Source organism: Dermacentor andersoni, chromosome 11 (assembly GCF_023375885.2).
Source record: "Dermacentor andersoni chromosome 11, qqDerAnde1_hic_scaffold, whole genome shotgun sequence".
In the NCBI taxonomy this organism is placed as follows: domain Eukaryota; kingdom Metazoa; phylum Arthropoda; class Arachnida; order Ixodida; family Ixodidae; genus Dermacentor; species Dermacentor andersoni.
The window spans coordinates 82,056,846-82,084,583 of NC_092824.1; the positions used below are offsets into that span (position 1 = coordinate 82,056,846).

General features: G+C 48.2%; 1 protein-coding gene across 2 annotated transcripts in view; it reads left to right on the plus strand.

Moving 5' to 3' along the window:
* The window catches only part of LOC126517946 (serine protease 33-like), a 29,276-nt gene extending 14,041 nt beyond the window's left edge, over positions 1-15,235 (plus strand). The window contains exons 5-9 of one of the 2 annotated variants that reach the window (XM_050167776.3): positions 1,712-1,879; positions 5,703-5,835; positions 10,467-10,638; positions 12,909-13,051; positions 14,183-15,235. In XM_050167776.3, coding sequence (XP_050023733.2) covers positions 1,712-1,879; positions 5,703-5,835; positions 10,467-10,638; positions 12,909-13,051; positions 14,183-14,341 — 775 coding nt within the window. In that variant the 3' untranslated portion in view covers positions 14,342-15,235. Of the gene's footprint in view, positions 1-1,702; positions 1,880-5,702; positions 5,836-10,466; positions 10,639-12,908; positions 13,052-14,182 lie in introns of both variants that reach the window. The other variant, XM_050167774.3, reaches the window with a different exon arrangement.
* The last annotated feature ends 12,503 nt before the right edge of the window (positions 15,236-27,738 follow it).

Sequence of the window (27,738 nt, forward strand, 5' to 3'; positions counted from 1 at the left end):
TCGTAACCGAGCGTGGCCCAGCGAAGGGTGAGAGCGAACTCGAAGCGCAGAGGGGTATGGAAATGAAAAAAAAAAGAAATGGCGAGGGCGAGAGCGCAAGGAGAAAAGCGGAGGAGGACGGTATGGCGAAAGCATGAGAAGCAAAGCGCAGTGCCGCGACCGAGGGGCTTTGCGGCGACAATGGCTACGAGATGGCGCCAGAGTAGCGCGCGTCCTCTGTATGGAAACAAAGCGCTGCATGAGCAGAGGTCTGTTTGCGGCGGCTGCTGAGAATCGCGCACCGGGTCCCACACACGCGTCCTCTCGCGATCTTCCGATTAGCGAGGCAGTTGCGCCACGCTTAGCTCCGTTTGCAACGTGCAGCTCGATACAGATTGTCCGCGCCCGCCAATACATCGCCAAATGAAAACACGTACACAGCTGCGCTCAAAATTAGCATTAGGGAGTGTCGTAACCGTCGGTGAAGCTTTTCTTAATGTTTCAGGCGGGGCCGTAACTAAGTTTCGCCAACTCGAAGGAACCCTGTCGTCCTGCATACTCATGACAGGGAGCCCCATAGGAAGGTGCTGCCACATCGTCGGTAGTGCAGCCCAGACCTCACCTACGCTTGCCGGTGCGCGCAAGTCCGCGTCTACGCGCCGACGCACGTATAGGCGAAGCGCTTGCGAGCGCGGACATGTTCACCAGTTTCCAAAGCGCTTCCTTCCCTCCCCAACCCCCTTGAGCGATGGGAGACCTTGTTGTCCAGCCCCGACCTACCTACCCAGCTCGCGTTGGCGGCTAAGGGGAGGAGCTGCTGGACGCATATGGGACCTGAGAAGAAGGTTCCACCCCGTCTGGTGCCAGCGCGCACCAACCTTTACGAAGGGCTCAATAGAAGTTGATTCTCTCTCTCTCCCTCTTCTATATGCGCTTGATTAATGCGCGCAGAAAAGCAGCACGTAATAAGACGCGTTGTCGGGCGAGTTGGTTCATGATATGGAATTCATTAATAGAGCGAAGAAAAAAAGAGAGGACACGTCATAGTTTTTTTAGTATTTTCTTTTCTTTTGTTTACCCTGGCGGAACTTGTTTTACGCGCATGTGCAGACCACGTGAACTGTCTTTTTACTTCTTGCTGAAGTACATCTGTTAGTGAGTGCTTGTGCTGTTCTCCTGTCTCGTCCGTGTCTTTTTCTTGCGCTATTTCAATTTATTTCGCATCATGTAAATTTCCCTGCTAACTGCTCGGGTCACCTGATGTCACAGACAAAGCAACGAGCGAGAGTCTGAAGTTGCGTAGTTGCGACGCAGTTGCCTTGTTCAACAAAACACACGAGACTCGATGATGAAAACTATGCAGAGACACATAACTGCACAACCGTGTGTGCACCGCCCCAAGTATTCGGTCATGATTTTGTTTCGTTCTAGATCTGCCTTCTATATATATATATATATATATATAAATATATATATATATATATATATATATATATATATATATATATATATATATATATATATATATATATATATATATATATATATATATAAATGACACTGCACATTTAATGCGCACAACTTATCTTGCAACGAATACCAAATGCCGTGTTGTTGGCGAGTTTTCTTAGTGGTTGCGTTGTCCTCGCGCTTGTGTTCGCGCGTCTGTTGCTGGTGTCCGTGGAATGACGTGTCGCTCCTGCCGTTTCTGTCTTCGGGCAAGTTGCGGCAGTGCCCCGACAGACACGGACCGGATCGTGGGCGGCACAGAGGCCTCGATGGACCGGTGGCCCTGGATCGCCCAGCTGCGCATGCCTCGCGACGAGCCGAACGGGTACCGCTGCACGGCCACGCTGATAGCGCCCAAGTGGCTTGTCAGCGCTGCGCACTGCTTCAAAGTGTGAGTGAGACAGATGTTTAGTGCGATCTCCCCTGTCTCCTTCAGTGCTAGGTCATCGCACGGCAGAAAAGAGCGATGACGTCTGTTATCGGCAAGCGCGCACGCACACACACACACACGCACACACCCGCACGCACGCACATACATACATACATACATACATACATACATACATACATACATACATACATACATACATACATACATACATACATACATACATACATACATACATACACGCACACACACACACACACTTCGCGCTCCACACCATGATGCTCGCGTGTACTTTACCGAAATGCGCACTAGCATTACGGCGAAGAAAGGAAACATAGGGAACGCGGTATTGGTCTCAAGCGCGCTTCATTCCACAACGATAATTAATCATCTGTGTTACATTGGAGAATATGGTGACGCTTATTCTCGTCCTCTATAATATTGTAAACACATGAATGACTCAATAAAGACGATGCAGAAATGAAATATGCACTCCGCGTTCCGGGTGTTAGCTTCGGCGCTATACAAGAAGGCCTTGCAGCAAAGACCATCTCGAGACTCGGCGCAAAAGCCGGCAAGTGGCGCCACCTCACGTTTGCTCCGCGCACCGTCAGCGCTGGTTCGCGGGTTGCGCGCGGTCGTGCATAGGCGCAGGCTCTGCAGAAGTGTATTTTGAGTGTGAAGTTGAAGTTCAACTTGACTTGAACATTTATTCAGTTTTAGTGGCCTGTGCATACATAAATGGGCACATTTATCATGCAAGAAGAGGTGCCCCTGTGAAACACTGTAGGAGGACCTCTTACAATATGATGCATAGAAAAAGAAAACTACTAAACAGCAAGATAAGAAAAAATAAAGCGATGTACATATGAATAGTGGGGGCAGAACCTGTGCTCATTTCGCCTGCACATTTTTTAAAAATAAAGACAGAAAAAGAATGCAACTTCTTAACTCAGCAACTCGAATATGCGCTGCGACATTAAACTACATCTGCCTTTTATTTCCTTTTTTTTATTTACTGAACAGCAGCTTAATATACTACAACATACCTTTGTAAAAATACTACTGTTGGTGACGTTTGCGTGTTATACGCTGAGGCGTGTGTTTAAGTGATACCGTGGCGCTCGCTCTTGTTGTTCTTTAACATTGGGAACTGTGTGCAGGGCCCGGCCTCAATTTCCGTGGCCTTCATTCCACGAATCCCGAAACACTACTTCGTCAACTAGTGTTGTCTGTAGAAAAAGAAATCGAAAGGAAAAAGAAAAATCCCCCAAAATTTGAACTGCTGGGCAGGTTTGTCAAACCCTTATTGTTGTAAATGCTGGCCCAAAAATTGGGCAACACGAATTATACATACCGAACTTTGCCGCTAAGTATTTATTAACGCCTGATGACAAGCGCCTTCTTATTTTGTCGGCATCTTTCTCTTCTTTCTTTCTTCTTTTTTTTTTCTAACTGCGCTGAAAATCATTCATTCTCCTCCAAGCGCAGTACAAGACATGGGGTGATTTTCGATGACGCATTATTGCTTCGGATCGCAGATAATTAATTACGCACCGAAATTAACCATTGAGCGCAACACCTACTTTATTCCCTCGTGTGTATACTGACTGAGAAGAATAACAAAAAAGCGGAGGCGTTTGTCACGGATTACGAACCGGCACAGCGCTGCATTTGCAAAACAGCGAACTAGGCAAGATATGGCTCAAATCATCGATAGCGTGTGTCCCGTTCTTAAAGAGACACTGAAGATAAACACTGACCAATTTAAACTATAGATACGTTATCGTCAATTTCGCGTTATGATGTTGATTACTAGAAGAAAAAATGAAGTCCAAACTTTCTTTCGTTTTTTTTTTTTGTTTTTTATCTTGCGCCGGAACCTGTGCGGGTACAAGTCTGACGTCACAGATTTCAACGTATTTTCTCGTATTTGAGCCGTTTTGGCGCAGTTAGCCTTTACTAAAGTGGCTAACTTCAATGTTTAGCTCTACTGGAATACCTTGTACTTCATGTTCGCCAACTAAAAAATGGGCCCGTGCAGATTCTGGGAAATTCCGTGACTTCACGGATAGCTTGTGCGTTAACTTCAAGGTGGCGTCACCCCCCCGTCCTTCGTGTTAACGTCTTTTCCGGCTAGTTAAGCCTCCTCTGAAGGTCAGCTCCCAATGGGAGGGTCCGATAGACTTAGCTTGGCATTTACTATCAGTTCCGCTTAGACAAGTGTTTGTACCTGAGCAAAACATTACTATAACACAGCAATGAGTGCCGACAATGCGCGTGTTATTGAAGGAAGTGGTTTTTCAACATCGCTAACAAACACTCGTCGAAGCTCTGCCGGTCTTTTGAAATGTGGTGGTGGGGGTGGTAAACTTTATTGAAAAGGGGAAGGGGAAAGGGGGAGGTGGCTGAGGGATCGGGCTCAAGCAAGGCCCTGGGCCTGCTTGGCCTTCTCCGCCCAGTCTACCAGTTCAAGCTATCGGTCGACGTCCCCGGAACTGAGCCAGGCTGTCCAGTCACTTTCGCTGCTGACGGGGGGATGAGAAAACGGGAGCGAGGTGCATTCCCACATTATGTGAGTGAGTGTCCGTGTTTGGGAACAGAGCCTACATAGGTCGCTTTCCTTGCAATCTTTTTTTTTTTTTGGAAAATGCTGCCCATTCAGTTACTCTGGTGTATAGCCGTGAAGTTCAACAGACTGCCGAAGGCAATCTGTTGAACTTTTTAAACACTATTGTGTATCCTCGCCAGTTGACGAGCTTGCTGTGCAAACGAACGAAGCGTCGATGACGTGCTCCAGGGCACCGCGTCTAGCATGGTCTAGACTTCCCGCCTGTAGGCTAGACGGAACGGCGTCAATCGTCTTGATTCCTGAATGGCAGTGTCCCACGCGAGTGTAACGAATATACGGCAGGATCTGGGCGCGCATTAAGAGAAAATTCTTACGCTAGAACTGTTCAGCGCCAACCAATCACGTTTCCGGACATATCATTATCGAAAGTGACCGGCCAAATGGCAAGCATCACTTATGAAAGAAAAGCTCTGTGAATTCGGCCCTTGAGCTGAGCCCTGGACGCTTTCGGCCCTGGACGCTGGACGCTGAATTCGGCCCTGGACGCTGAACGACTAGGTATAGATAGGATGTCGGCCATGACTTTGCTTCTGTGAGTCAGTTGGTCTGCGGAAGATAGGCGGTCGTCTTGTGATGGCGCGTGGAGCTCAATTTTACTATGCTGTGAATAAGTGAATAAGTCGAGCTGTAAAGGTTGTTCCTCCCTCGATGATCGCGCGCGACTGAGCACGATCGCGCTCAGGTGGTTGCAGACAACCGCGTTGATATCTTCACAAGCTCGTCTCCTATAGACGTCAGCTACGCGAGCAGCCAGTTTGGCTAGAGTGCACTTGAACGTTTTGTAGCTTGGCTAAAAAAAACAACTTAGTTCAGCAAAGTAGACGCACCCTCACTCTCCGCTCAATAAGCTCTGTAGATGAGCGGAGACAGCGTTCAACGTTACGTTCCGCTGCCTGTACAATTAAGCGTTTAGCGTACGAACACTATAGCTGGCTCGCGCTGAGCGGTTGCGATACACGGACCTGACTGAAGCTGAGTGTAAACGCTCTGCTAAGGACGTCTGTGAAGTGCTGGGGAACGATGGACTTGATTAGTTTTGATAACTATGCAGCTTTAGGTATAGAACGGATCTGATTTTTCAACTTGAATAAAGTCAGATTATTGTCGTTTCTCGCAAAAGAAGAAAGGAAAGAAAGAAAGAAAAGAAGCTTCACCACTGAGGAAGCTACATATATCGAACTTTTTTGGGTGCAGCTCGCTGAAGCCGGACCGGTGGGTGGTGAACCTTCGCCGGCATGGCATCATCCTCCAGGAGGATGAGAGCGTGGTTCGCTACGTACACCGCATCGTCATCCATCCTGGATACAACGGCTTCAAGCCGTGGAACGTAAGCTGCTTCAAAACCTACCGTATCTGCTCCATCCGTAAATTTTAACAACGAGAGTTTCTATGATGCATTTCGCACACGTGAGCACTAGATATCGCACTGAACAGTGACACGATGCAGCAATAACTTGCTTTTATTATTGGTAATTTTTAGAGCTTGTGTAGTAAGTGTTATACTCTTTTGCATTCTGCCTATTCTCATCTGTTTATACGATCATACGCTTTATACGAAGCGACAGAAGCGAGATTGAAGCGGCGGTCCATGCGACAAATAATCTCCCTCTTTTTGTGACAACCCTACTGACGCAGCAATGGCACATTACATACCCAGGTGATTAATCTGCGCGGCCTCAGCAATTGAGACCGCAGATTACAGTGCCCCATAAAGTTTCATACAATATTTACCATATTAGGATACATTATTTAAAAAAAACAGCAGTTGGCAACCAAGGCACACGGACCGTGCGGGTTGTGTTTCTCCGTGAGCCAATCACAGAAGCAAACAATATCGTCGTCGTGCGACCTTTTCAAAATGGCGTCGTACTTGATACCTCTGGAGCGTTTGCTGCTCTTGCAGTGTCTTTTCATCGGCGCAAGCGATGAGGTGTGCAAGAGACATGGCAAAAGCGTATGGAGTCTGAGCGTTTCGCTCTTCAAAAGTCCGCGGTACAATTAATTTTATTGCTGAGCCCGTTTTACTCATGAAACATCACTGCTAACTGAAGTGGAACCTGATAATAGATACTTGTAGCGAAGCAAGCGTTTTATTTCAGTTCATTAAAGAATTAGGCTTTCACCATTCACTATAATAGACGAGTGAAAACGTATAAAAATATACTCTAATGATTTTATTTTTGTGGTTACCACCTTATTTTGGCAACAGGGAAAGGTTGAAGTACGAACTATTTGCAACCTCGCAGAGGAACAGTGGCTGGCGGTTATGAGATCGTGGGCGGGGCTTCACTGCAGACTTAAGTTGTATCCGAGTATCGACAGAACTCTGGCGCGAGTGTCTACGGGAGCTGCAACGGGAGCCGTTGACCCAGCATGGGAATTATGGGAAGTACATGGATTTGCCTACGCTTCGTCCTTCAAACGGCTTCGTGACTTCGTAACTCGTCATTTTCAACAATGCACTGCGCAATAAATAATTGAATAAGCATTATTAAAATTGTCGGACGGCAGGATTCGAACACAGGACCTCTAGCACAGACGCCCGATATTGGCCACGGACGCATGCATCGACAAGCGACATATAACGTCCCTATGAATTTATCGGGGGCAAGCCAGTGCCTTGAGACGCTTGGCGCGTTTCGATTTGGCCACCTCGACAGGCGAAACCGTTGCAATCAGCAGTGATTGTGCAAATTCGCAGCGTCTTCTGCACTTGGAAAAGTATAGCTTTCCCTGAAATTTAGGCCAATGAAAGCATACAAAGCGTAATAAACTAATCTACAAGAACGCCTGAATCCACAAGCACGAAGATCAGACAAATCCACGTACCTCCCATCATTCCCACGGTAGGCCACCCTACCCACTGTGGCTCAACGATTAGAACACCAGAGTTCCCTCTAGTACATTGTCTATTATGGCCTAGACCATATAGGGAAGCGAGTGTGACAAAAGCAGTTGCGCACTTTCCATCCCATCGTCGTTATTTTCACGTCTTTCAGTTCCCAACAAAATTGACAAGATGGCCTTCGCTCCAGTGAGGCGTCGCGCGCCGGACGTCATGCTACACAAAACTTGAAGTGTCCCCAAAAGTGAAAGACAGGGAAAGAGATATCGTTGTTACACATTCGGGGAGAATAAAGATGACCTCACGCTAGGCCTGAGCTACTGTAATGCGACAGCATTATCAGCATCGGTCCATCTACGCCTTTCATTACACTGTCCCCAAAATCGATCACCCGTTACACATAAAGCTCAACCCATTGCTAAAACGCACATCGCACACCGGTGATTACACTTTTTTTTTTTTACGGCGAAACTGTCTATAGCTAACCTGCCGTGAAATTTGCATGTGCGCGAGCAAAACTCAGCGCCCTCCCTTTGTCTTCGTTCCAAGCCCGTGCGCGCCTAGTTTCCTTCCGCTCTCCTGGGGTGGCGGGTGCGTCGCGGTTGTCCTAGGTCATGTCCTAGGTTGTCCCGTCGAAATGTCACGCGTGCATCCTTTCCGCCGGCTCCTCGGGGCAGCAGCATCGCTCCAATCACGTGCGTGACTAGTTTCCTCCGGCTCCGCGAGGTGGCGGTAGCCGTCCCAGCTGTGGAGAACAATAACGAAACCAGATGAAACCAGCAGCTTCTGAGCAGCGCCTTTCATTGAGCATGAACCGTTGGTCGTGCATAGATTTGGCCCTGGCTAAGAACGTGTCCAACGTTGTACCCGAGCCGATCAGTGTGCCCCATAGCGACTACAAGGCCATCGCCACCACGACCAAAACATAATGACCCGTCGATCGAGACGAATAATGACCACCGATCAAGACAATAAATGTGTGTGCGTACCTTTCGTCACGATGACCACCTATCAAGACAGTAAATAAGTTCGTACCTTTGTTGAAAATTCTGTGTCACCTCAGTGTCGCGGGCTAAACAGCTTCGCTGGCTGCTCGGCCACGTTCACAGAGCGGAATGGCTCATCATACTTTTTTTTTCTTTTTGCTTGTATGTCACATGTCGTGTGCTTTGTGCATGTTTGCTTATAGTTTCCTGGACATTATGCCAGGTAAACCTGCCCAGGATCCATTAAAGAGATCTTTCCATCTCTCTTTTTTATTTCTCAATTTGTACATATTTATTTCCCCCGCTATCGTAAGGTGCACAACGGCATCGAGCCAGAGCACGTGTCATGCATGCCGTTGCTCGAGACAAGCAAGCTTGGATGAAACTTGGCCGAAACGTTGGCCCTCTAGTCGTTAAACCTCATCCTGGTCCTTCGAACAGACTTGGCAGTGCGGAACGCCAGCTGTAGTCATCACCATTATTAACTCCGCGTAGTTTCCCGAACAATGAAAAACGGCGCTGAAAAAACGAGCACATAATTAGAAGGGCGGATGCCACGAGCTCGCTTGTCAAAAAGACGACGGGAAAAAATTGTTTATTGAGGAAATAAACCGGGCATATATATATAGGCGCAGACCACTGCTGGACACAGGCACAGAAAAAGTCGCATGCCGCCAAGAAAACAACTACGCCGTATAAAAGCGATGAGCGTAACATTAATGCATAAACCATTTCTTTTTCCGCGTGTTTGTGTGTATATGATATCCCGTCTTTCTTTCTTTCTTTCTTTCTTTCTTTCTTTTCGTTCCCCTAGTGAGCTCTTAGTTGGCAGTTGGCGCACCTGTCGTGGATTCTTATCCTCCGTTGTTTACTGCTGACATCTACCATGACTTCATAGAGGCAGCGTCCAACGCACCATTTCATTAGATCATTGCTTATATGTAGGGTGTCTGAGTTAACATGAACCGTGCTTTAAAAAATGCGAAGCCTTTGATGCTGGTGAAATCAACACTGGTGACGCACAGGGACCGAGTCTAGACGGAGCGAAAAATTATCTTTTTTTTTTGCCTGTAAGTAACAATGTGCGCAACTCTCTTAGTTACGATCACTTATGCAGTTGTTAATTAATATTGCAATAAACTTCCATTTGTCTATATGTTGTTAGCAACCAACTGGAGAAGCATCCATTATTTTCGTGTTCTTATTAATGTGATAATGAATGCTAACTATAATTAGAAATACTTCAATTATTACTTCAGGATCCCAATGTCCATGTGAGGTGTTTGTAAAGCTCATTTGAGAATGACTCATTTGTTTGCGACGGGTTACCATTTGAGTAGCTCTTTTTCTCCGTGTGTGAAAGAAAACCGCTGCAGCTTGCAAGCGGTGGGCTACAGCCGCTAGATTCATGGTCCATACGGTTTTTTTTTTCATTTTTTTTTCATGTCAACTGGCGTTTATTTATTTTTTAGTATTATTTATCACTCATAGCTCCTTGGCTCATATATAAGTAAAATAAAGTTGCAGGAAGTACGTGCTTCCAACCACTCCACCTGATCCCCTAGCTAAATCTATCTATCTATCTATCTATCTATCTATCTATCTATCTGTCTGTCTGTCTGTCTGTCTGTCTGTCTGTCTGTCTGTCTGTCTGTCTGTCTGTCTGTCTGTCTCTGTCTGTCTGTCTGTCTGTCTGTCTGTCTGTCTGTCTGTCTGTCTGTCTGTCTGTCTGTCTGTCTGTCTGTCTGTCTGTCTGTCTATCTTTTTTTTATGTTTTCGAATGTGCTAATCAAACATGGCATTGGCGTAGCTGCCGTAAAGTTAACAATTCGAAGATTTGTTAGCTAAACGGTACTAATTACTTTCAAAAACGAAGACAGAAGATTCTCAAGGCTTCTCCAGGAGGTTATTAAAAACATCGCTGTTGGCTTTATCCACACGAACGTCCTCATTTTTTTTAAAAAGTGCTTCACGTCCAAGTTTAAGGTTATCTTCAGTTTTGACAACACATGACAAGTCACGATAACGAGCCGCCGTTATCGTGGCCCCGGAGCTAAAAAAAATTATAAGGCGTGGGACACCCGATAAATGCGGCGTCGACGAGTGCTTCGCTCTTCCTCGCCGCAGCACACGACACCGTGGCTCTGGCGGAAGGAGCACGACCTGGCCCTGATCGAGCTGAACGCGCCCGTCCCGGTATCGGATTCGGTGCAGCCCGTGTGCCTGCCGCTCGATCCCGACTACTGGCCGGCCAAGGGGACGCTCTGCCGCGTCGCCGGTTGGGGAGTCACCCTGAACCGTAAGTGCCCGGCCCACGCTGGCCTCGAAATTCCAGCCAAGGGTCTTCGGACCATACACCATCGAACTCCACACGCTCGTTTTTTCGAGGCGCACTGCGCTCGCTACGCCGACCCCGTCCGACTCGCGTGCGTTTGTGACAGTTGTTGTGCGGAGCAGCTTGCACGTGCAGGCAGAATCTAAAGTTTGTTGGATGCGTGGATCTGAGAGAGAGAGAAAAAAAATGAAACAGAATATTTCTCGATCCTGGACGGGCAGTTTGGATTTCACATGCGCTACGTGTGTATTAGTCTACACGATAAACGTGTAGTGCTGAACTGTTTTGATATCTGCGAACTGAAGCTGCGATGACATTCTATTTTTTTCCCATAAGCTTTTGTCCCAGCGCCTGTGCAGCGAGGTCTGTTGTTCAATGAGACACTTTTGTCAGTTAAGTTCAGTTTCTGCGTATTTCATTTTCCCTTTGCATTTTCACATAACATACATCTTTTAGGCGGATTAAGTAAATAGACGGGAAAAATGACAAAGATAAAAAATTAAGGAACCTTGATATGTGCTTGTTTGCGCCTGACTATCGGTCCTTGTCTCTAGTACATCTCGCGTACGAGCAGCAACGGTTAGATCTTATCGTCTTTTCACAGATAAGAAGGTGAAAAAAAAAAGCTCAAGAAGGTATATGAATTGTCGCACACTGCAGCAAGATTAACCTATATATCTCGCAAGTGCAGACGTCACATTCAGGAAAATGCTTTTACTTCAAGAGGAACTCAGTTGGACTCTTCTTGCATTTAGTGGAAATCACAGAACTGAACATATTCTTTGTTGTGTATTCAGGGGAGAGCAAAAATAATCTGTCGAGGCAACAACTCGATACACAAGTAAAATAGAGCATGTGATCAAAATAAAAATTTATTTTCGAACGCTAATCAATACTCAAACAATAAGCAAGGTGAGATTTGGAACAAAGGCTTCCGGATGCGTTTAGCAGTAGTTGTTAGCTCAACGCTGTGTGTCAGCAATTTCTTTCCACTTTAGTAGAAGAAATCTTCAGATTAACAAATCCGCTTGCAAGAGCAGACGCAGCAGCTACACTTCGTTCCATGGCAGCTGATTGTACAGTCGCCTTGTGGAAATGAACGAGCTTCACGAACGGTCGCCTATATTCACTGGCATCCTCCTGTGTGGGCTACCGAGGTGTGAATGGACTTCCTTGTAGCGGTTGTGGCCTGGTGTGGCGGTTGACCAATTATACATTTCTTATTGAATGGTCCTGCAGCCCTACCTGTTTGGCTAGCGCTTGTGATGAAACAGTCGCGCATCTTGTAGGCAACTGTGCACGTTTTAGTATGGAGAGACAGGTGTCGCGCAATGCATACGAGAGACGGGACAGCGATCAGAGCTAAATAATGCAATGGTCACAACTCGCGTATGCCTCAAGGCAAACAGAGCATTACTTCCTGCGGTAGTGATGTGTGCTGCGCCAGGAATTCTGTGCGCCGGTTGCCTTTTCGCTACTCACCTTTCTCCGTTTCCTTTTACTTATATATCTCTTGAAATATATCTCTGAACTGCAAACGCTTGCTTTCATGCATCGGCTGTGCGTTTGGTGTGTTTGGTCTATTTCAGGAGAACCGGTTCAATGCGGTAAATTAACGATCAAGCTCAGTAAACAACGGCAGGGCTATTATTTATCTGTGGTAACACCACAGGTGAAAAGTAGGCTCCGTACTTGTGCAAGTCTTGTCTGGTGAGGTGACGCTTCGCATGTCCAAATCTGATCGGAACGCTGAACGCATTTCGACACCATTTTGATGCACATGACATAGTTAGAGGCTAGGATCGCAGTTCACTTTTTTTTAAAAATTAAACTACGTGGAGGCCCAGCAGACCTTTCGGCACAGTTAAACTAAAAGCTGTAAGTAAAGCACGCACTTCAGACGTGTTCTCGGCGTGGCATCGAAAGGATTCGTTGCTTTAGTATTGCAAGGTGTGATGTAACCACACCGTTTTCATGGCTGAAATGCATGTCATGCGGTATTTAGGCCTAAATCACAGCGCGACCACCAAGCAGCGGAAAACGGACGCGTCGATTCCTGGCGGTGTCCCGCTTAAAATACGTTCGTAACATTATTCACGTGGTTGCCGTCGAAGACGTGAAAAAAAATTGCGACGCGCACTGTCGTCACCCTCTCTTCCCGTCACGATGCCACCGTCATTGACACTCTATACACGCAACAAAGACTTGCCAACTCTTGTTCGGGTTCTGTGCAGCGACCCAGAGCCGCCATTTTCTGCGAGAGGTGGCGCTTCCGATCGTGGACCGCAAGCAGTGCCAGGCCTGGTTCACGGACCGCGAGATCGGGCAGACGCAGCTGTGCGCCGGCTACGAGAGCGGTGCCCGAGATGCTTGCACGGTGAGGCATGGTCGACGTTGCCTCGGAGATGTGCGACAGTCAGTTTAATTAACCGCGAAGCCGTTAGTGCAACCATAAGCGCTCGATAACGTTGTATGCCTATTTTCACGGTTTGCTTAAAAGAAAATCGAGAATGAGACCAGGCAACTCACAGTGTTTATATTTTCAGGAAATGTGGAAAATGGTGACATGCAGGTAAAGTTTGAAGTCTGTGGGTTAATTACGGCCTTTGCAATGGATTACGCATGTAAGCGCTCCAGAAAGCAATGATAAGTATGTTTTACGAACAGCGCAGAATTGAGTCCGGTGCCTTTAGAAGAACATCACATTCAATGAAAGCCGGAAGCACTGAGTTTTACCTATACACAGTATGTTTGCTATAGTGTGCTCTACTGTTCAACCACCGCTCCATTCTTGCACATCGTTTAAATTTAGTTATCTTGTCAATTATTTGTGTTATGCTATCTCTGCTAGGTCCTCGAACCAAAACATGTTATAAGTAAGTAAACCTTAAAAAGATAATAAATAAACAAATGAATAAATCGCTTGCAATAGTACGTTCGGATAGGAGCCGCACCATTTTCAGTTTCGGGCAAGAATTGTGTACTATGGCGAGAAGGCAAAGGCCATATTGGTACATTACCATTTTGCGGTAAAGTGCGCTCTGATGTAATTCACTGATGCAAAGTAAGTGCAAATTTGATATGAAATGACATCACATACAACATCGGATGTATATGCCCTTGGGCAAACTACCGGCTTAAAATTTAAAGGAGACCCCCAACTTAGGACGTCTTTTGACGTCACTCGGGAGAAACCGCGCGTGCGAGGCGTCCCTGCAAAGTACTCCAAGTTCGAAGCGGTTGTGAGACCACACCGGTCGCTTCCGATGCTCTGGCAGGGCAGGGGATCGCAAGTCTAACACCATGGCTATAGCTTACAACAGAACGTGTCAAGGTTCGTAATTGCAGAGGATCGCAAGTCCAACACCATGGCTATAGCTTACAACGAAACGTGTCAACGTTCCTAATTGTAGCAGCCGTATCGCTCTGAGGTTCGTGCGTTCGGTCGCGTGCGCTTCCTTGTGCGCGGGGCTCAGACAAGCACATGTTCCACGACCTTCTATTTCAGGGGGACAGCGGAGGACCTCTGGTGACGAGAAACGGAAGCCAGTGGATCCTGGTGGGCATCGTCTCCACCGGCGTCGGATGTGCCAAGCCGCGACAGCCGGGCATCTACACGGCCGTCGCTCCTTATCTGTCTTGGATTAGCGAGGAGGCGGGACTATGACTCGCGCCCGTGTCCGACTTATTGGGGAACACGCAGTACCGTGGAAAGGTTGTTGAAGTCCTGTGCTCATTGGTGTAACCCTGATGGGTTTCATGACACAGAACACTGTGCGGTTGTGCGACGAGGAAAGACTGACAGAATGCAGCGGCCTGCACGGGGTGCCTTGGTGCGAAATATATACTATAGAAAATATGCTGTTGAACAATGCACCGGTTTCGTCGGGACTTCCACATCAGTGTTGGTAACATTGTTTGTTTCGTGCACTGGGTACACGTTATAGAACCACAGGGGGTAAAAATTAATCCGGAGTCCCCCACCGGGGTGCGCCTCGTAATCATGTCGGGGCTATGGCACGTAAGGCCCTAGAATATATTTGTTTTTGGTAACCTAGCGAGAAAGTGGCTAAATTTTGCGTGTTTTCAGGGACCGTAACAATGCTTTGCCTTTTTGGAGCCTTATCGACCTTTTGGTGCGTAAATAGCCCGTAAATTGCCTAGCTAGTGTTCCTCACGGTGCTTTAGCTGAGGTCAATGCGTCTAAACTATTTTCTCCCAAGAGAGATGTATGCGCCTGGTCAGTGATACTAAAGACACACGGAATGCCTTATTAGTGAGTCATCTGGTGGCATCTGCTTTTCCAGGCAAACCACAATGTTGAGAAGGGATATCCTTTGAGAAAATCGGGGGTAATGTTTCTTTTCACATTCCGGCCGCTGACACGCCACCGCAATGGATATTTTAAAAGTGTATTATAAAAACATCAAGGAAGACGAACAATTGAAACGTCAAAGAAAGGAAATACCGCGCAAGTCATAATTATCATCATTACTTAGCGATTTTTCGCTAAAAAAAGAAAGAATGATTTTGTTTCCAGAAATAAAAAAATTCGAGGACATCCAAGCACTCCGTATGAGTTGTGAACACGAAATCATTGATGTTCACTTGAACGCCGCTGAGCGGTCCTTCGAGCTATGAACTCCTCGCGGGCAAGCGAGTGTGCCGAGACGCTGGGCGTGTATTGATGTGGCCTTACCGAGGCGCAGCTAGAATACAGGCCACAGCTTGCGCAGACAAGAAACGCGCAGATAACACAGCGAGAGAGAGAGAGAGAGAGAGAGAAGTGGTTCCTTTGGAAAGGAGCGAGAGCGATGGTGACGTGGCGTCGTGGCAACGCCTTCTACCCTCACGCAACACCTGGCGCGCTAGTGTTCGGTTTCGCCAGCTCTTCTCCGTCGAGGCGCGCTCATGGCGCGGCGTCGCAGCCAATATTAACTTAGGCTTTTACAGAGGCCGGTGACATATGTGAAGCCTTTGACTCGCTCAGGCTATCCGCGTGCGTGCGCGAGGTCACCGCGACTTTCCGCCCCCTCCCATCCCTCTTTCTATCTCACCTTTCTATTCCCCTCTTTCTCGTCCCCTAGAGTAGGGTATAGCCCATCAGACGCATTTCTGGTTAACATCCCTGCCCTCTCTCTTTATTTCCTCCCCCTCCCCCTACAGACGCCGAGCAACGGCTTTTTCGCCTGATGGTCCATTTGGAGCTACGCATAAAAAAAAAGGCACCAACACTGTTTCGCACTGGTCACGCTTCATTCCTGTTCGGTGCTCACGTCGAAGTTTCGCTGGTGAGTGCTCACCAATGCGCTCGCACGACATTGGTGGGTAACACTGGTTTCGAATGGCCCTTGCCTACGTGTTCGCGAAACTGAATTAGCTTCTTTCTATTGGTTCTATAACTGTGCGCGGCGCAGCATGCATCGAGAAGAGGCTTCTGTGCTATCCTTTGAGCCGTCTAAATATTCGACAGCGAAAACAATGAATGTCAAATTTAGAAATATTGGTCCCCCGTCTTCCGCTTCAATTTACATTGGTCTTTCTCACAGTATTGTCCTGCAGATTTGGAAGAGAAATATGGAGGACGCTTAAGCTTCGCCTTTAAGAGTGAAACGCGATAGCGTTCAAAGATCCCTGACTGCGTCTAACGCTTCCCGGCAACTTGCGATTTGGATTTAGGCCTCCTTTCTTAGCGTGTAATTCGGAATAGTACACGCTTCCTTGCATGCGTGTCTGTAGCTTCCTTCCGCGTGAGCGTTGGACAAAGCTGGATTTTCGGCAACATGCGTTCTCACGGAGAGAAGGCCGCTGCAGCGAACCGCTTCGTTTTACAGCAAACAGCCACTTTATTTCAAGCATTCGTGAATGCGTGATGGGAAATTTTCGCGTAAAGTCTCAAGTTCACATATGTAGGTGACGTTAAGCGGTATTGTGGGTTTTTGAAGGGATGGTAAAGGCCCGTAAAGGCCTGCCTTATAAGCAGTGTCATTGGTCTTATAGGATGAAACCTGAACGTCTGGTCAAATTTTATGGGTGATCCTGGCATCAGTGTTTGGTCAAAAATATTTTAGCTTGAAATAACGAGCTTTTATTTTTTCAACTAGACTAGCAATTACATTAGCACAGCAAAGTCACTATAAGCTGTGAGAGGACTCCAGCTGGCTCGGCTCTCTTTCAGAAGTGAAGGGCAGCTGCACTGCGTTTTTGTGGGTGGAGCTTGTACTGAATTCTTAGGTTGTCACAGACTTTAGTTGCATTAGCAGCTTCACTGCCAAAAAAAAAATATTCGCGTAAAAATTATTTAGGGTTGCTAAAGTCGACTAACGTAAGTATGTATAGCGGACACTGAGCAGAAATCTACAGACATCGTGAGACAGTTTTAGGGGGTTGAGTGAAAATATCGGACCAAGCACAACTTTCATTGCGAAAGAATTATGCGGACAGCGCGCCGAAATTATACGAACACCCTTCGAAAGTGGCGTTTCGGATTTAGAAACATCTATTTTTAGTGTGCAGTTTGGAGCATTAAGCGCCTCACAATCGGATCGTGGTTCTAGCCCATAAAAGTCTGGAGTTTCATTAACATTTTTTTTTTTTTATGAACAGACGTGTGGCTGCGTAGTTCCCGTGCTTGTGAGCGTTCGTCAATGCTAGCTTCTCCGCAGTGGAAGGGAGCATGGGGAGAAAGCATACTGCAGTGATTCGCTTTTTTTTTTTTTTTTCACTGTGGACAGCCGTTTTATTTGAAGTATTTATGGGTGCGTTAATGGAAGTGAAGTTAACAATTTTCCATTTCCGGGTACATGTATTCCGCGTATACGTTTTACGGGTATTTCTGCTCTATTGTCCGGTGTACGTGTACCACGGTCACAACTGCGTGCAGCAGCGGTGACACACAGATCGAACGAGTTCAGCAGAAATATGGAGCGGTGATAGATCGACGACGACGACGACAACAACAACAACAACAACAACAACAACAACAACAACAACAATAATAATAATAATAATAATAATAATAATAATAACGGAAAATGAAGCAGCTCGCAGGACGGTTACGAGAACGAGTGAAACGCGAATCCTAAGCGTCAGCTGTGGTGTGGGTTATGCATTTTCGCTCCCAATCTTGAGCTCGCCGAATCGCTCGCGGGTCTGAAGGCCCGGATTCTTTCATGACGTTTCAGTGTAAAGGATGTTTCATAGCGTTCTCGCTTAAACAACTGCGCTCTTCTCCGATGCTCGAGCATTCGCCGACTTTTTAAGCATTGACTGGCGCAGCCGAAAGCGGCATGACGACAACGGGATGACGATTCTGAAGTGATGAGGATGGTATAACGACGACAGCGGGACGATTACGGATTGAGGACAATGGGATGGCGATGAGTCTATGGCAACTATGGCGTGACGACGTCGGTATGACGAGAATTGGATTACGAAGCCGGAATGACGACTATGGAGCAACGATGATGACGACGGCGTGACAAACACGTGACGACAACCGTATGGCGATGATGGCATGACAAAAGGCGTCATAATGACGATTGAGTGACGACAGCGTGATTACGATCGAATGAGGAAGAAGGGATGACGTTGAAGGAACGGCGAAGGTGGCACGACGACAGTGGGTTGACAACGAGTGTATTGCGACGATGATGTGACTACAGCGGCGTGACGACTGCATGACACCTGCCGTGATGACCTAGTGGCTATGGCATTGCGCTGCTATAAGCGCGAGATCGCGGCATTAAACTCCCGCCACGGCGGTCGCATTTCGGTGGGGGTGAAATGCAACAACGCGCGTGTGCCGTGCATTGGGTGCACTTTAGAGAAGCCCAGGTGGTGAAAATTAATCCGGAGTTCCTCAGTGTACGGCGTGCCTCATAATCAGATCGTGGTTCTGGCACGAAAAACCCCGGAATCTGGTGTATTTTAGTTTAACGACTGTGTGACGACAATTGGGTGATGACGACAGTAGGGTGACGACGACAGTGTGACGACGACGGCACATACCCAGTGACACATGCCTGTTGGAACTGTCGACTGCGCCATTACCAAGACTGGTCCACGTCTGAAGAGGTCGCCAACGGCGCTAAACCGAGCAGCGAGATAAGAAAAGCTATCGCTTAAAGGAAAGTTATCGCCCGCAAGGTTCGATTCCCACTGCAGAACGAAATCTTCACCAACGGCGAAGTTCCCGGATCACACCGTCATCCTGCATGCGTAACAGCTTCTCCTTTCAGCGATATAGCCACGCGCACGCACGCAAGTCCCAAACACCCTCTCGCACACCCGTTGCAAAAAAGAACAATGGGAGAAAAATCAAGAGAAGAGGAAAAGATTAAACGGCTTGTTGACTTCCTCTCTAATGGCGACGAGCATCAAATTGCTTTCAGGGGCAAATTGATATCTCTCAGCCTATACCGTTCCCACGTGCTTCGAGTCACCGCAGAGGTGCGCATCCCTCTCTCTCTCTCCCCGCCCTGGCGCGCGCGTCCAGCTTCGAGGGAGCACGGTTCAGTCACGGGGCGCGGCACAGCAGTCGTGTAGCTTCGGTCCCGTCGGGGCCTCTTCTCGCCAGGGCCGGCCGTCGCCCGTCGCGTGGCCGACGCACGCGCCACCACTCTATACACGCGGGGACGAGCGTTTAACGCCCTCGGCCGGCCGCCGGCCGTGCACGCGTCGACTGCCAAAGGCACGACGAGCGCGCCTGCGCCACCCGCCGCCTTTGTGTCGTTCGCCGGGCGGGACGGACGGACGGTTTGGCGGCACGCGACCGACCGTCCCACGGTCGCGTGGCGTCCCGGCGAGCGCCGCAGCTCTTTCCGTGCACTGTCGTCGGGGGTAGCGGGAGGTGGTGGCCGGGGAGCGCTTGGTCTGGCTCTCTATACCTTTGGCGCCTTCTCTTTTCGTGTGCTTCGTTTCGATCCTTCTCCCGTTGCGAATGGAGGCGGCTCTCGCTGTGCCCGGGAGTTCCGTGCAGTGTAGACTTTTCGGACAATGTGTCACAAAACTATGCGTTAAGGAGAAATGGTTAACCTTCTTGCCTTTTTCTTGAGAGAAAGGGTCCGCAGTGCCGTCTGCAGTGCCTATTGACGGTGGCTGGTTCTAAGACCGCTAACAATTGAAGCTTTGAGATGCCTCGCCTAGATGGCGCGACACTGCGCCGCTCAACTTTGTAGGAATATCTTGAAACTGTAAAAGCGCACGAAGATGCAAGTAAACCAACTAGCCGAGTTGTCCATTCTGTTACACTTTATAGGAACAGCCACGCCGCACTTGACGTTGTATTGCCGTGGCATTTGGTTTTATCATACTTGTTTCGTCATTCTCACTTCTAGAACCTATGATGAAAATGGACGTTGGGCGAATTTAGCGCTAACATACCATAAGGAGTTACAGGAACAGCGGGCGCTAGCCGCTTCGCTTACACCAAAAGCATGTATAAGGTTAGCAATACAGCGCTTACGCGGGACCCTAGCTTTGTTTTGGTTCTTTTGTATGCAGGACAGATTGTGAGCGCTGATTTTGGGTGTACTGGGGGGGGGGGGGGGGGGGGTCTAAAGCTCGCCAATTACCAGTGAGAGCTAGCCAAGACACGGGAAACGAGGAGGCGACGAGAGTAGAAACCGGACAATTGTGCTTAATCATGGTATTAAAGTAACAGTTTTTTTTCCACCTCCGGTACTCTAAATCCTAACACAAGTATTTTTACGGCTGAAGCGTACGCAATACTCTCAGCTGTAAAGCACATCAGACAAACAAATCTGAATAAGGCCATCATTTTCACAGATTCGTTAAGCGTAATAGGGGCTTAATGAGTTTTCGAAAACATAGGAACCCTGTTTTTAATGAACTGTACACACAACTATGCCTAGCATTAATGTACAACCAAAACATCGTCCTATGTTGGGTACCTGGCCATAGGGGCATAAAAGGCAATGTAGCTGCTGACGAAAGTGCAACGTCAGTCGTCTTTAATGAAACGGATGTGGATAGACCCATAGCAGCAACAGAACTTAAGCCCTTCTTACGCCATAAACTGAGGAAGTACTGGCAAGATCAATGGGATAATGCAATATTGAATAAGCTACACGTTATCAAACCAAAATTAGGGAACTGGATAACTGAAAGAATAGCAAGACATAAGGAAGTACTTCTGTGTGGATTAAGAATAGGACATACGTACGCCACTCACTCCTACCTTTTGACGGGAAGCGAACCTCCGACATGTACCAAATGTGGCAACAGGCTTACAGTTATTCATGTTCTTATCCAATGCACTGAAATAGAGGCAGAAAGGAAAAAGTACTTCCCCTCCGCTTATCTGCAACACATACCATTACACCCAGCATTCTTTCTCAGCAATGAACCCCTTTTTACTTTTCAATCAGTATTAAACTTTTTAACTGAAACTGACACCTTAAGTGTAATTTGGCCAGGCTACTTGTAGCACGGCCTCCACCTGGAGGTCGTAGCTGCAATGAAACCATTTTCTAGAGCACGTGCCTCCCAGCCCTTGCTTTCAAGGCCTTGCTGAGGCACTAGTGCTACAGCCATCACATATTTTACTGACCATCCATATCTCGCGAAACATCTATTTTCATCGCAGACACCATCAGTCACTGTCATTTCTTTATACTTGTATTTTACGCACTTCAGAGCGAATAAATTTTAGGCCCTTTTACAGCCACATTGCACCATATGTATATTTTCCATCTTTTAGCCAATATTTTAGGCCACTATGCAGCCGTGTATCATATACTCCCCACAATCAAAACTCACGTAACATTGACAAGCACGGATCATCGACTTGGCGCTCTTTGGCCACATCTGGCCCTTGCGCCAATAAACTCTACTAATCAATCAATCAAAGTAACACTTAAGAGAAACAACAAATCAGTTAAAGCTAAGGTGTTCATTTAGAATTGTATTTTCGTTAAATTCGCGGGGAGCAGTTGATTGCTATAATAGGACATCAAGGTTAAACTAGTGTCTTTTTTTTATTACGATGACAAAAAAGTCGCACCGGTGTTGCAGATCATATTGCACGTGACGATACATAGAGCTCCTTACAAAGTGAATCGGAAGGGTTGTAGTATGGGTAGGCCAACTTGAAATTTCGGGGTGGGCCAATTTAAATTCGAGAGTGGGCAACTTGAAATTTAGGCAAGGGCCAGGTAAAATTTGGGGCTGGGCAAACTTAAAGTTGGGGGTGGGCCAACTTAAATTTGGGCGTATGCTAACTTGAAATTTGGGCACGGACCAACTTAAATTTGGGGGTATGATAACGCGTACTTAGACAACTCCAGTGTAGTTTCTGCATTCTCTCTACTGTCGGTATCATTTCGTGCACCACCGTGAGATGCGACTCCTGAAACGCCGCTACCTACGCTCCTCACCGCTCCCGCGCTGTGAGACGCCTGGTCCCTGCCAGGGCGCTGTTCCTGCTGCAAAACTGTATAGTTTTCTCGCGTGCTCCGTCACTCTGTGTCGCCTCCGCGTGTCTCTTGACCACCGTGTGAGGAGCTCGTAAGCTATGGTAAACCTTGCTATCGCTGCCAATGCTTCACCTTCGGGAGAAACTACTGATTTTTTTTCTTCCGTAACTTCGCTTTTAGACCTCAGGGCTGGACCGTCAGTGTGATGTCACAGATTTCAGTGTATTTATTAGTATTTATGTATTCGTAATCGTATATTTGCATATATTCGTATTTGGGTCGTTGTGGAACTCAGTGAAACTTTTTGAAAAGTGCTAAGGTCTTAGGATCATTTAGAAGGCAATGCATTGCCCATCTTAAACGATAAAAAGATAAACGAGGCCTGATCAGGTGCCGTCACAATCTTTGACGTCATGGCAAGCTTGTGTGCGAACTTAAGGCGGCGTCCCTTTGAAGCTTCGACCTTGCATCTTTTCTGGCTTACCGCGAGGCTCTTCTCGCGACGAGAGTGTATTTCTTTTTGTTTCAGTTTTTTTATTGTAGAAGGGCGATATACCAATACAGCCTAAATACGTTTTTCACTTTTGTGGTTCTTTAATTGTCCATGGTGAATTCGCTGCAATGTGCTGTAGGCGGAGCAGTAGTGTATTTAATCGCGTTTGTTGTCGGTCTTGTCAAGTGATAATAGCAGGGGAATGCGTATTCTAATGGCGCCCACAAGAGATTTCTGCGTTATTGCTTTTCTTAAGGCTTTTTGACATCAACATTTGACATTCGTCAACGTACGTCAGAAGCGGCGATTGATGTGCACGTATGTCAGCAGCGCCATATGCAAAAGCCTGAGATCTGGATTTGCTTCCCGGTAGTCCTTCAGTCACAGTTCTATGCGAAGATCCCTTTTTTCTATTATTTTTAACGCGACAGCGTTAATGATCTCGTGTCGCAGAAAAGCCGGTGTCGTCGGCGTTGGCCGTGAGCGATAAATGATGGAAGGCAATTCATAAATAAAACAACTTGCAAGATTGGCTGGGTTGGAATTGAACCAGGGTCTCCGGAGTGTGAGACGGAGACGCTACCACTCAGCCATGAGTTCGATGGTTCAAATCGGGACAAAAGCGCCTCTAGTGAATGCGGTGTTGCCTTAGAAACTTGCCGTAGAAAGTTATACTGCGGTGTATATCGGTAATTATGAACATGCAAATTACAGAAGTCGCCGAGCGAATGAGTGGGCGGTGCGAACGGGGTGCGATAACGCTATCGCGTTCCACTCTTGAAGGCGAAGCTTAAGCGTCCTCCAATTTTTTTTTGCCTGTAATTTTGCAGTGAAGTTTTCTGTGGATCACAGCGTTTTTCACGTGGCTTGGAGTCTGCAGAAACAAACCAGAAACTTTCTCACATTCCAACGAAATGGTAACATAGACAATCGTGCATGCACATTCAGGTTGGTAGAAAAAGAAAAAATCTTAGCATATGCGTACAACTAGAAAATGAGTGTAAGGTATTGGTTCCACACACGACTTCAGGTTACACTTCTTCATTTCTCTATATTTGATAAGGTTCTTTTTTTTTCTGTGCAGCCATGTACCATAAGAGATGCCTGCACTCTTTATTGAGAGCCGAAGGCTGCGTTTGTTGCAGTCATGTTGCGCAACTGTAGGGAGCTGGCAAAATTGGAAAAAGCGAGTCGCGTCCGCAAATGTGTGCATGCGCTGGGATCGAAGTTGAGATATCCCACAATAACAAACTGCACCCGCTTTTATCCCGTTCTAACTTCGCCGTCGCTGCAGCGAATTCCGACACGTCATTCCTTGCAGTATGCGCGGCACAGGTCTTCACAAGTCCATCCGTCGTTGCTTCGCAAAAAAAAAAAGCTAGAGCAAAAGTTGACCGCAATGAAGGAAAGAAAGTCCTGTCGCTTATACCCTTCACATCGGCACTTAATTCTATACAGCCATTGCTCATGCCCTCACCACTCCACACACACACACACGCGCGCGCGCACCGCTCGATGTTTCCCTACCTCGGTCGGGAGGGCACGTGATGCGTGGTCAACCTCTTCATTATCGCTGACGCGGTGTCAGAGATCGGAAGGAACCACGCGGCAGGCCGCCACGCAACGTTGTGCCCCCCCCCACCGCCTGTTGTGGGCCACGGCTGGACGAGGGGTGGTCCCTCGGCTCTCATGCTCGTGCTGGCCCAGCGTGTATGATTCGTTGCAGTTTGCTACTATACTACCAGTTTCCGTCGTCGCCATGTTCTTTGTGCCGCCGCGGCTGGCCAGAGGCGGTGGGCCACTTGGTTGCGCTCTTTTTTTGTATTTGGTCTTTTATTTTTCTTTAGGCTTCTTGTTTGTTTCTTCGTTGGTTGCCTGCCGGCCTTCTCTCAGCGCAGAAGCGCCTGCAGTGGTGAGCGGAAACTTCAGGAGAGGTTGTGTTGCCTATCGTTTCTAATTTGTCTGTTACCTCTGGCTCGTTGATTTAGGTGACTACAGATATACAGACGGCTTTAAATGACCACTCCGGGTGCAACCTGTTAGAAAACGAATCTTGGAAACAAGGCATCGGAGCGCGGCCTTGTCGTGTAATTAGCAGGCGTTGTTTCGTGCCACGACACGGCTATTTATTGTCAAAGCCATCCAAGATTTATTTATTTGAATTGCCCTCTGGGGCTACATGTATTGTAAGAATTTGCTACACTGCTACAACAGTACATGATGTAAGGCACTTCAGCAACGAGACATCTAGGGGTAAATAGGGTTTTAATTTCTATATGCTTACGTACCAATATACGTAAGAAAACATCACTGCACAATGCGTTGGCGGGCTAGTTGGTGCGAATCCATGAATACTTTGTTTAGCGCAAAACGACAGAGACAAGAAAGACGACAGGACAAGGCGCTTGTCCTGTCGTCTTTCTTGTCTCTGTCGTTTTGCGCTAAACAAAGTATTCATGAAAACATCACTGCTTTGAAAACACAGGAATGTGAGGGACATGTTGAATGGCGCATATGCCAGACATCATCACTCAGTGAGGCGCTGTGCCGATATCTGCCAGTTATGATGACTAATTGCGTCAGACAGGCGGGATTCCACTCGCTATACGTTTACGGAAGAAACAAATGAGAGTACATGATCGTCATTTGGTGGCAGCATGGTGACCCTGTAAGTATGATCTATGCGCTACGAAGAAGCTCTGTGCGTGTATGCTGCGAAGCTGTGTTCGTTAACGGGTCACCCACAGCAAAAGGGCAGAACACGGCCACATTGTCCGGCCGCTTCGGCCGAAATTTCTATACTCATATACGCGCGCTGCCTCCGATAGAGGCGCTCTCGCCAACGCCGACTTGGATGCGCAGTGCTCTATCGGGGTTTTCAAACACGCGACCAATGAGGCTCTGTGCGGACTCACGAATTCCTCCAATGCGCCGCGTGGCCCTCCAGAGTTTCACAGCTACCCTCAATGAGCAGTTGCTTAATCCTTAAGCAACACTTTCTCGACTCCACGGTGACGCCGCAGAGTGGCCCACGGGGAGCTTAATTTGAGTTTGAAATGCCATGTCACCGCCAAGTACCAAAGATAGATAGATAGATAGATAGATAGATAGATAGATAGATAGATAGATAGATAGATAGATAGATAGATAGATAGATAGATAGATAGATAGATAGATAGATAGATAGATAGATAGATAGATAGATAGATAGATAGATAACATTGCAGTTTTTGAGAGCTCCCAACTTAAATGGGGGGTTGATTTGTGCGGCCGCATTTATCAAGAGTGTTTTAACGTAGCAATCCGCACGGGAAAGAAGGGGAAGAAATGACCGGACGAGTGATGATGAGGACAGATTAGACGTATGCTAGGCGGGCAGTCGTGTATACCACTGCTAATTTCACGGGCCCACAGTTATACAGACAGTTATACTGAGATACTTAGCGCCTCAAAGCTAAACAGCTGTCATGAGCGACACCGTCGGGAAGGTCTCCACGTTAGTGCTGAACAGCTTGGGCTGGTCTAACGTGCACCTGAGGCGCGCGGTACACGGTTGTCATTGTATATTTCGCCACCACATGAATGCCATCGCCGTGGTGGCGGAATTGAACCCGCGACCTCGTGCTCTAGAGGAGAATGCCGTAAGTACCGACGAGTCACCTCAGCGGTTAATTGAATAAAAGAAGAAAAAAAGAAAGTTAAGCAATGGTAGACCTGGTAGGTTACCAGGAAGGCAAAGTCTCCCTGCGCTCAGCACAGTGGCAAACGTGCTCGCCTTTCGATCCTAATGAGTGCTCCATGACCGGAGCAGCACTGTACAGAGTGCCTATACGCGCGCATTCGTGGCCTCGTGGTTATATAGCCGGCTGCCTTCCAGCGCCCGCCCGCTACCACCACCGGTCGGCCACCAAGCGAGCGGTGAAAGAGAAGGCAGGCTGGAAAAGAAGCGCTGCCGTGCCCAGCATCCGTACGGGACGTACAGGCGGCGCGAAGGTATAGTGGGGGAGAAGTCGAGCTGCCACACAGCAAGAGCAGGCTGCAGGATCAAGAAGTACAAGAAGCAGCGAGGGAGACGTGTAGTACGTGCTCCCTTCCTTCCGTAGACCTGTGGTGGTCGAAGCAACCCACCGGATGCGCACCTGTGTGTATACTACGCGTTCGCATCATCTCTCTCTCTCTCCTCTCGCCTTCTTGCCTCTGGAAGAAGAAAGAGGGGGAGGGGGAGGCAACGGCGGCGGCCGCACGAGAGCCCGCGTGCGTGCCGGCATCGTTCATTCATGCGGCGGCGGGTCTCCATTGAGCCTCCTCACCAACGACCAGACGCGGAAAAAGAAGTAAGGAGCCAAAAGCAACAGCTTGCGGCGGCGGCGGCTGCGGCGGGCAGCAGGTTCGACGACTCTCGACCTCTGGCCCCGCTCGTCGCGCGAGCGCGTGGGACGTCGTCTTCCAAGTCTAACCCCCCCCCCCTCCCTCCCTCGCCCTACGGCCCCCCTTCACCTTCCACAGCCTCTCTTGCAGCCCTGCAGCTTATCCGACTCCCCGCTCTTCGTCCTTCTCTGGGCGCGCGCGCGCGATGGCGTACCTGCTCGCTGCCGCTACTTGCTCACGTGCCGGGAGACACGACCGGAAGCGGCAAGACCACTGCCGTCCCCCCCCCCCCTCCTCCCCTTCTCAGCGATCTACCTTGCCGATCCTACCTGAGAGACTTGGCCCTGTAGCGTTCGAACTGGCACGCCGCCTGCGCCGCTCCCTTGCGGCCAGAGCCGTCGAGTCGTCGATGTGCGCGGTCTCTTTTACTGCCGCGCTTGATCGGCTGCGCCTTTCGGATGAGTTCTCTGTACGCGCGGGGCGCGTGGCTGGGAGAGGAAGGGGGCGAGCGCCTTTGCGGCCGAACCCCTTTCCCCTCCTCCTCGGCTGAGAATTGGCCGCGCCGCAGCGCGCATCCTTTTGCGAGGAGGGAATGCGATTTAGTTGAGCACCGGCGATTAGTTAGCGGGTCTGCTCCCGTCCGTATGCTGGCGGTTGTCTCATTTATTCTTGAAGCTTTCTCCGCGCAACCGCACCTGACCAGATTTTTGGGCGGGTTCCTCGGGCGTAATGCCCACGGTGAGACCTGTAGGAACCTATAGGCGA